The sequence below is a fragment of the Trichosurus vulpecula genome, chromosome 4, assembly GCF_011100635.1.
Source record: "Trichosurus vulpecula isolate mTriVul1 chromosome 4, mTriVul1.pri, whole genome shotgun sequence".
Taxonomy (NCBI): Eukaryota; Metazoa; Chordata; class Mammalia; order Diprotodontia; family Phalangeridae; genus Trichosurus; species Trichosurus vulpecula.
The window spans coordinates 194336090-194345806 of NC_050576.1; the positions used below are offsets into that span (position 1 = coordinate 194336090).

The window sequence follows — 9717 nt, forward strand, 5'->3', positions numbered from 1 at the left end:
CATTCATCCAGATCCAGTTCTTCACTATTGACTTTGACTTCCTCAAATACACAGTGATCAGACTCAACCAGTACTTTAAAGTGGAGCCTCAAGTGTTGGCCTTGGAAATGCCAAAGTGACCAGACTTCCACCCTGTCCGCTCAGCCAGACCTGCTCTCCTCAGGGCCCCTCCTTGGCTCTTGGACTCCTGCTTAAAGGGGTGGGGCAAGAGAGGGATGCAGGTGGGGGTCTATCTGGTAGGGCAGTCAAGAAGCTCATCCTCTGTGCCTCTGACCAAGGACCTCTCTGCTGTCTGGCTAGTCACTGGAACTGATGGGAACAGCTCATAGTGCCCTTCTCCTTCAGCTTCCTTCTCCCAAACTCTGGTGGGGAGAGGGGAGTGCCTGTAGAGTACCAGGGATTATCAGCGTTCTAGGGCAGAGACCAAGACAACCAATGGGAACCATAGGAATCCTCCAAACATCACATTACCCTCATTTCTCTTTGCTATCAGGGATGCCTTATTTCTGTATTGGACCATGCTCAGCTTGGGTGGAGGGTAGAAAGGGCTCCTTTCTACCACCAATGCCCATAGTATCTCTAACTCAATCCCTTCCCCCCAGTCTCCTACTCTTCTCAAGCACCCTTTCCTGAAACTAGCAACACAACACATCATATACACGGATGTACGTATCTTGGATGGAAAGAGCCCAGGTTGGGAATGGCTCCTCCATCGACAGCCTTATCTGATCCCCTGGTACTGCTCCCAGCCTTGTACTTTCTCCAGACCCAATTACTACCTCCTAATCTCATCCACCTTCAATCCAATTTCACTCATTTCCTACTCAGGTCCTGGGGTCTGTGTTCCCTAGCCCTTGGCCAGCTCCTACTACCTTGTGAAGGCCTAGTGACTAGAATGTTGCTATCTCACTCCCAAACTGTCATCATATTTGAGACTGCCTGGGGGAGTTATGGGGTGTTACTGGGCAAAGCCTAGATCAGGATGTCGTACTAACCTCAATCCTTTGAGAATCCACAGTCTCATCTCCCTTCCCAATCCAAGACGTCTACCTAACCCTGTATTTCTATTGTATACACTGGACCTGAATTAGAGGCCTCTCCCACTTAGAGGGTCAGTCCTGGGCAGCATGGAGAGAGGAGGCATATCCCAATAAGCAGAGGTTCCAGGAAAGCCTGGGAATTAGTGGGCCCCCTGGTTAGGATCTGCCCTGGACATAGGCAGGGGATATCCTGACCTCCTGAATCCTTTCATCAACCACCACTCCCCCTCAGCAACTGACTCTCTCTCCCCAGACTCCTTCCTGACCCCAGTGCTCCTCATGGGACCCTTCTCAGCTCTGGCATGTAAAATAAACCATGAGATTCAGGGGAGAAAAATCCAGTTCTGTCATGACAGGGATAAGAATGCAGTGTGGTGTATTAGGAGGCTGGTGTCAAATCTAGGAAGTCCTGGATTCAAGTCCTACTTCTTCCAAACCCTGGCCAAGTCACTGCTGTAGGCAACTATTTAAGATTATAAAGTTGCAGAGAAGGTGCCAACCTGCACTGGCAGAGGAAGTTCCTCACTGGGGTCTCCCTATACCAATGAACACCTAACAAGATCATAGGCTGCAAGAGGATGATGCTACTATTTAACAATATGTCTTATATTTCTCTTGAATAGTCCTAAAGTGCCCACCTAATACAATGCCTAACTCAAATTCTTGCTGATCATTTTCTCAGCTAGATTGTTTCTTACCACCCTGGTTATTATTCTAGTGTCTTCTTCAGCGGTTCCATTAGCATACTAGTTCACACTAATCGTAGCTTCTCAGGGCTCTATCCTTAACTCTTCTTGCTTGTGTAGGACTCTAGGCAACATTACCTATTCTATTAGATTAAATTAAACATTCTTTATCCAGAAATTTACCTCTTCAAATTATTTCCTATGTGCTATATTTAATATGTATCAGGCTGCTATATTTTAACAATGGAATTACTAAAGACAGAACTGCTGACTTTCCTTAACCTTTCCCTATACTCAGTTGATAGCATTATCATCATTTCTCAAAGCAAATCAGGCAAAGAAACTCAAAGTTCAACTCATCTTTGTTCTTTCATTCAGATGAATGCCAAATCACACTGCTTTGAAATCTGTCAATTTTTTTCAGCAATGATTTGCTAGGTAGTGGTGGAATACATGTGTGTGATATTTTTCAGGGGGGTAGAGAGGAATGGTAAGAGAAGTTTCTTCCAGCTATGCACTGCAAGTGCCAAAATTACTTGCAGCCTATATAGTGGTCCCTTCCTATTAACCCAGGGAAATGTCATCTTCTGCCACCAAGAGTGTTCTATGATTTTACTACCAACTTTCACACTATGGAAATTTATAGACAGAAAAAGAGAGAAGGACCCTTAAAAATCACCTAATCCAACCCTACTATCCCCTCCCCTCATTTTTACAAGAAACTGAGGCCCAGAGAAAAGACCTGGCAGAGCCAAGTATTAAACATAGGTCTTCTGTCTCTTAAGTTCAGCATTTTTCCCCTGCAACATGATATTCCTTTTTTGTTTTTTGGGTGTTTTGGCCACATTTCATAGTGAAACCCTCAGTTATCCTAGGTTTTTCTCACTAATGTACTACTGACTACAGAGAAAGTGTACAGGAAAAATAAAAGATACAAAACCTCTAAAGAGAACTAAATAGTTTCCTCACTGGTTACATTGAAACTAGATTTCTGTTCTCTACCTTTAGGAGGACTGTGGTCGACCTTTCACTTAGATGGGAAAAATCAGGCCCTTTGTCTAGACCAGGGCTGTCCAAAATGCATGGGCTGCATGCTGCCTGCAGTGGGATTTATACCTCCCACCTACATGCATAGAAATTTACATGAATGCTTTAGTATATGAAGCTGAGCTATGCAGAGCTCTCACTATTGTTTCAATAAAAACCTAAGGTTGGACAGCCCTGGTCTAGAGTCTGCTCCTTTCCTCCTGGTCTGAAATAGAGTTCTTCAATCTTAATTACAACCTGACTTCCCTTCCTCCCACTTCTTATCTCTGTCTCCCACACCACCCCACTTTCTTCTCCTTTCCCACCCATAAGCTTGGGGAAGGGAAAAAGAATTCAGTTCCTCCTAAAGTTGAGCATGGTATTATGTTGTTTTTGGATTACGGAATGAGTTGGTGTAGTAATGGTAATCTACCAGACCAGTAGCAGATCAATATTTGTTTCAAAGACAGCCCTTTGACTCAGTCATCAATCCATTAACTTAGAAAACAAATGGAAGCCTCTCTCCTTACTTACCCCAAACCAATGGCTCTTCTTCCTTCTCCTAGGATGTACAGAACAGGGGTCAGCAACTTGGCATCAAAACTTTAACTACAGCAGATCAACCTTGCCTTTTCCCAGGGTTTGGAAATTTAGAGGGTGCCAACAGCAGCTAGAAACAACTGAGTTCAACATCTACTTGGCAAGACCAATCAGTTACAATGAGAAGCTATCAGATGGTGGGTGGCCACAGTCCAGGTGACTTTTTACCCAGCCTGCCAGCCTACCACTTCCCCATCCCTTCTACTCCTGATGACCTCCACAACAACATTTGATGACATTTTGTGTCACTTGCCTTAAACACAAAAGTAGCTAGTTTACAGGTCTACTCTGGTTTCGGTAGACAATGGGATAAATCCAGACAGCAAGCTAATCCAAGAGTTTACTAGTAGAGTAACTTGTCCTTTTTACACTTTTGCAAGGGTGGGGCAGATGAAAACAAGTGAACTGTATATCCCTAAAACTCCAGGAACCCTTGTGTCTGAGATTTTCATGACATAAAGGGCCTAGTACACTCTGGAAGATTTTTTTCCCTTCTCATAGTCCTTACCCAGAAAATATATACATGGTATATTGAGATCAACACTCTCCCTGCAAGTTCTCAGTTTATGACATAAAAATTTTATTAAAAGAAAATAAGATATTCTTGAACGACCACCTTTAGCTTCAAAGACAGACAGAAAGATACAGACATTCCCAAACACAAGTACTTCCTGCTACTCTCCTGCTCCTATAAGAACTGTCTTCTCCAACTTTCCCTATGAGCAGGAAAGTCTTTAACTTCACAGCCAGCTCCACAATCCATCCAGTTTCTTAGGCAAAGTAAGGTCATTATAATCTCTAGGTTCTATCTTTCTCCTGAAGAGAAGGGAAATACTTTCAGAGTCCTCTTCCTTTTCTCAGTTACTATCATTTCCCTATCTTTTTCCTTCCTCCACTAGTTACTAGCCCCATCCTTCATCCTACTGCAATTTCAAACACCATTTTTTTTCCCTCTCTAGTCCCTCAAATGGGCAAAGGAAGAGGAAAGATGACAGTAGCCTCTATGCTCTAGTATAAGTCTTTGCACATATTATGAGTGCTCTCATTTGGAATGGCTTCTTCTTTTCTGCTAGTCCATATCAACATAGCAGGTGAATTCCCTTGCAAGGAAAGGGGAACGTATACCTTGACTTTAGAAGAGAGACATTAGAGGTAGCATGGTGGTAGTGGAAAGACGGCCAGCCAAGGAGTTAGGCTAAGGAGGTTTCAAGGGCTCCTTCTGATATATAAAAGCTATGTCACCATGTCAGTCAATCGCTGGGGGTTTTGGGAAGAGGAAGGCTTCCAACCTGATGAAATCAGAGATTCCAATAAAAAAACTGTTTTTCAGAGGCAGTAGGCCCAAGGTACATGAGAAAGCAGAGGGTGCTCTGTTTGGAGGATTGCCCATAATGCTGGGAAGAGGAAGGCAAGTATACCATTTATGTGGTCAGCTGTCAGCCCAGGGACTTAACTTTCCTGAGCTACCCAATCCAATCTACCAAACATTTATTAAGCACCTACTATGTACAGGGCATTGTGGTAGATTCTGGGAATAAAGACAAAATTAATCTTTAAAAAGTCCCTACCCTAGAGGAATTTCTATTCTATGGGGGGATATAATGTGTAAACAGATACATGACACATACACATACATGTATATAAATGAGATAATTTGAGGAGGAAAGAGAATGACTGGGTGATCAGGAAAGAGTTCCTATGGGAGGTAGCCCTTGAGCTGAGCCTCTTGAAGGAAACTAGGGTGTCTAAGAGATGGAGGTCAGGACACAATGAATTCCAAGGATGGAGAGGAGGGGGGAAAGAGAGAGCCTGTGCTTGAAGGCAAGTGACAGACAGAATGCCAAATTCAGGAACAGAAAGGAAGCCAGTTTTGCTGGAACACTGAGTGTGTGAAGGGAAGTAATGTGCAATAAACCTGGTAAAGTTAAGCTGGAGTCTGAGCAGATCTTTAAATGCCAAAACAAAGGAGTTATTATTTTAATCTAGAGGCAAATGGGAGCCACCAAAGGTATTCAAGCAGGGGGAGTGACATAGACTTGTTTTAAGACTATTATTTCAGCAAATATCTGAAGGATGGATTAGAAAATGCAGAGACTAGAAGCTGAAAGCCCAAAATGGAAGCTGTTAGAGTATCCAAGCAAGAGACAATGAGGATCTGAAAAAGGGTATGTGAGTGGAAAAAAGCGAATAGGTGGAAGAGACGTTTTGAAGGCAGAATTGACAAAACTTGAAAATTGACTGAATATGGGTGGTAAAGGAGAGGGAAGAATGAAGGATGCCTGAAAGTGAAACTGGGTAAATGGAAAGATGATGGCTCCTTCAACAGAAAAGGGAAGATTTGTGGGAAGGATGAGTTTGTGTGGGGAGATAATGAGTTCCACTTGAGATACTTTGGGTTTAAGTTGTATATGAAGCATCCAGTTAGAGATATCCAAAGACAATTATTCAGGACTAAAGCTGGATATACAGGTTTCAGAGTCATCTGCAAGAGATAAAGCCATAGAAAGCAATGAGATCCAAGAGGCATTGTTGAGAGAAAAGGGGGCCCAGGACAAAGAGGACACTCATGGTTAGGAGTCTGAATAAGGATAGCAATTAGTAAAGAAGATCAAGAATAGTCAGACAGGTGAGAGAACCAGTAAAGAACAGTGTCATGGAAACCCTGAATGGAGAAAGATTATTAAGAAAGATGGGATAGTCAATGCTGTCAAATGCTGCAGAGAGGTTAAGAATGGTGAGGCCAAGAAAAGGCCATTAAGTTTAGTAATTAAGAGATTATTTTGTAAAGAGCAATTTCAGTTGAGTGGAGGGAATGGAAACCAGATTGCAAGGAGTTGAGAAGTAAAACCAATGAGTGGAGACAACTCTTCTTAGGTGTTTAGTGGTGCAAAGGTGGAGAATGAATAACCTGAGAGTATAATTTTTTTTAAAAAGTGAAAGGTTTGGTTTATTTTTTTAAGGGTGATAAGATCAAGTAAAAGTTTTGGGTTTTCTTTAGGGATGGGGAAGAGTAGGGCATGTTTGAAGGTAGTGAGGATGGATTCAGCAGGTAAGGAAGGAAAGCTTGAAAATTATAGAGAAAGAATGATTGTGAGGGGCAAGCCTGAGGGAGGGCCCTCTTCCTTCTCAAGGCTAACCCCTCTACTTGTACTGGAGCAAGTCTGCAGCAAAGGAGGACAGGGTTAGGGATAATGCTGGGGACTTGATGTGTAGCAGAATTGGAGAGAACAGGAGAGCTCATGATCGGTAGCCTCAATTGTTTCAGTGACATATAAGGTCAGATCCTCTGCTTGGGGGCAGGGGAGGGTAAAGTTAGCTTGAAGAGAGAAGAGGTCTGTAACAGAGACTGTGGAGAGTGGGACAGCAAGTTAACCAGGAAAGAATAAAAGATTTCTGTATAGCAGTAAGGAGCCAATTGAGATTACATAAGAAATTTGTAGTGGATCTACTCAAAACTCCCATATATGCCTCCCTCTATCTTTACAGACAGCACCTTTACATATGTATTTATCTTTCTGCTATGCTACTACAAACTCCTCTTCCTCACTCTAGTCCCAGCCTCAGCCCCTACCCCAACCTCTGGCACCATCCTATTTTGACTGATCCTCATTGGCGGTTGCAAAAAATGTCTGCTCGATGATTCTGACCATGCCACCTAATCAAAGCTTGGTAGTGAATTCCTATTGCTCTACAGATCGAACCCTGAAAAAAACCTCACCTGGACAAAAGACCCCTGAAGCAAAGGAGAGTGATTTGTTTGTTTTGTTTTGTTTTTAACCACATGAATTTAATAAGCTACTGGATTCTAAGGCTTAAGAAGGCCTGAAGTGCATCATTTATAAGACTGTATGGATGGAAAGGAAGGAAAACTGGTATGCATCATCCAAGGGTTCTGGATCACAAATTTCCTCTCCTTTTTGTTAAAACATCTGATGCTCTTTACAGAGGTTGTAATTATTAAGTAATGGCTGCATTTCAGTGATGACACAAACCAATCACTTTAGGGGGAAAATAATAGCTAATAATAATAATAGCTAACATTTATATAGCACCTAGTATGTGCCAGGAACTATGCTAAGCATTTACAAATATTATCTCATTTGATCCTTACAACCCTGGGAGATAGGTTCTAAAAAAAAATCTTTCAAGGCTGGAAAAAGCAAATCTATAACTCAGAATCAGCGTAAAATGTCTTGGATGAAATTAATCTGAAATGCAAACAAAGTAACAGAAGCAAGCATATACTCACTAAACTGAGAAGGGGCATAGGTAGCTATAAATTTTATATAGGCCCCAAAAAGGCAGGACTTCTAATTTAGGCTTATTTGTTAACAAGAGAAAGGCTGGGGTGGGTCAAATCAAGAAATATTTTTAGATTTTCACTTATTACGCTAGGACATCTCATATATGGTTACAATTCTAAATTAGAGCCCCACTTCACATTGACTCAAACACTAATGGCTTTGCAACTAACAAATGGGGGTGACATTATTTAAATATTTGTTGGTAGTAACAGGTACATTGATGTAGGGCACTCTCAAAAACATAAAGATATACTACCAAGTCCTTCCTGACCACCATCATCATCATTTGCTTTAAACCCATAGAGAAACCCATGACAGAGGTCAACTCATCTGACATAATGTAGAACTCTCACCTCCCCAACCTGGTGCATCACCAAGGCACAAAGGATTCAGTTCCTTCAGAAAGCATAGCAAGAAATGATTTGGCACTGCATCACATTCTCAAAATCCAATAGGATTTCTTCTATTCCATCCCAATAGAACAGTGTAAATCAAAAACATACCTGATTTGGTAATGCCAGTAAAGATTTAAGGGATTTTAAAAAAAAAAGATGGGAAAGCCATTCGAAATTTTTTTTAATTATATGGAAGAGGAAAAAATACCCCGTGATCCCATCATTATCTGTGACAGAAAAACCTGGCATTGATAACCATCCCCACCCTGCCCTGCCCTACCGTGGCTGTTAGGCAAGTGTCTGTACCTTATACCTGAATCCAGCCAGACCAAGCCACATGTCCAGTGGTGAATTCACACTGAAATCAGAAAGCAACAGGGGCTGGGGAGAGGCCAAGTCACCCAAAGGCCAAGTTCTCCTTTAAAACACCATCCACTCCCTGCCCCCCGCCCCAAATCTGCAACCGCGCCAAAAAAAAAAAAAAAAAAAAAAAAAAGCAAACCATCCCCAAACTCGTGGGTTCCTGGGGGACGCCAAGCCAGCCCCGTGCCCATCCTCCTCCCCCTGCACTACAGACACTACCCGAGCCGACCCTCCCGCCGGCACGACTCCGGCTCCCTCCCTCTCCCTCCTCGGTGGCGTACACGAGGCGTACTTCTCCCCCGGGAGCTCCAGGGGGCTGACAGGAGGGGCGGGCGGGGGCGCGCTCGGGATCTCGTCCCCGCCCGGGGGCTCCCGGGGGCGTGGGCCCGGGATCCGGCAGCCTGAGGGCCAGGCCGGGCCGGACCGGTCCGCAGAGGAGGAGGAGGAGCAACGTCCCGGGGCCTAGGCCGCGCCAGGCCCTGCCCGAGCTCGAGCCGCAGCCCGGCCGGGGCCGAGCGTGGCCTCCACGCCGCAGCCGCCGCCGCCGCCGCTGCTGCCTGGGGCTGAAAGGGGCGACGTCCTCGTTACCTGGACGGGTTCCTGCAGCACCGTCATTCTCAAGGCTCAGGCCCGCTCTCCGTCGCGCCTCAGGCCCCCCCGTAGCGGCTCCGGCCCGGCCCAGCCCCGGCTCATTTAAACTCAGCAGCGACCGTTACCGGGGGATGGGGGAGGCCGAACGGCTGCCGAGTACACCCGAGTGAAGTACGGAAACTGCCGAAGCTGGGACTGGCCGGAAATACCCGAGCTCGGCCGGAAAAACACGAAGGCTGGCGGAGGGGCAGAGCGTTGCCGGAAATGCTAGAGGATTAGCCGAAGGAAAACCGAGGCTGGTTTAGACAGAGGAAGCTCACGCTGCTCTAGAGCTCAGTTACCCGCGCACTCCTTGGCCAATCAGCTGCGAGCAGGCTAGCCGTGACGTCGCGGGGCGGTGGCCTTCGCCGCCCCGTCGCGGCACCTTCAGACTAATCAATTTAGCTAGCTTTGGCGTCCTTTGGCGTACTTTAATTTCAGGATTGGAACCTGGACCTCAGTGACTCAGCAGAGTATTTGGATATGGAACCGCGGGTTAGAGCAGGAATGAGAAATTCAAACTGTGGTTGAGCGAGGGCAGTGCTGGAGTCGGAGGGGCGGGTTCGAGTGCCCCTGCCTCTTGTAATCAATATTACCTTGGTCCAATCATTTAAACTCCCTGGCCCTTGGTGCCTTCGTCTGTTAAAATAAGGCGATTGGATTGGATGGCTTC

The 9717-nt window shown here is 44.9% G+C and overlaps 1 protein-coding gene across 4 annotated transcripts in view; it reads right to left on the minus strand.

Annotated features, from left to right (window-relative positions):
• CDC27 (cell division cycle 27) overlaps positions 1–9178 on the minus strand; it is a 98785-nt gene extending 89607 nt beyond the window's left edge. For 2 of the 4 annotated variants that reach the window (XM_036754871.1, XM_036754868.1), the window contains exon 1: positions 9003–9141. In XM_036754871.1, coding sequence (XP_036610766.1) covers positions 9003–9029 — 27 coding nt within the window. In that variant the 5' untranslated portion in view covers positions 9030–9141. Of the gene's footprint in view, positions 1–9002 lie in introns of all 4 variants that reach the window. The other 2 variants (XM_036754870.1, XM_036754869.1) reach the window with 2 other exon arrangements.
• Between the last annotated feature and the right edge of the window lie 539 nt (positions 9179–9717).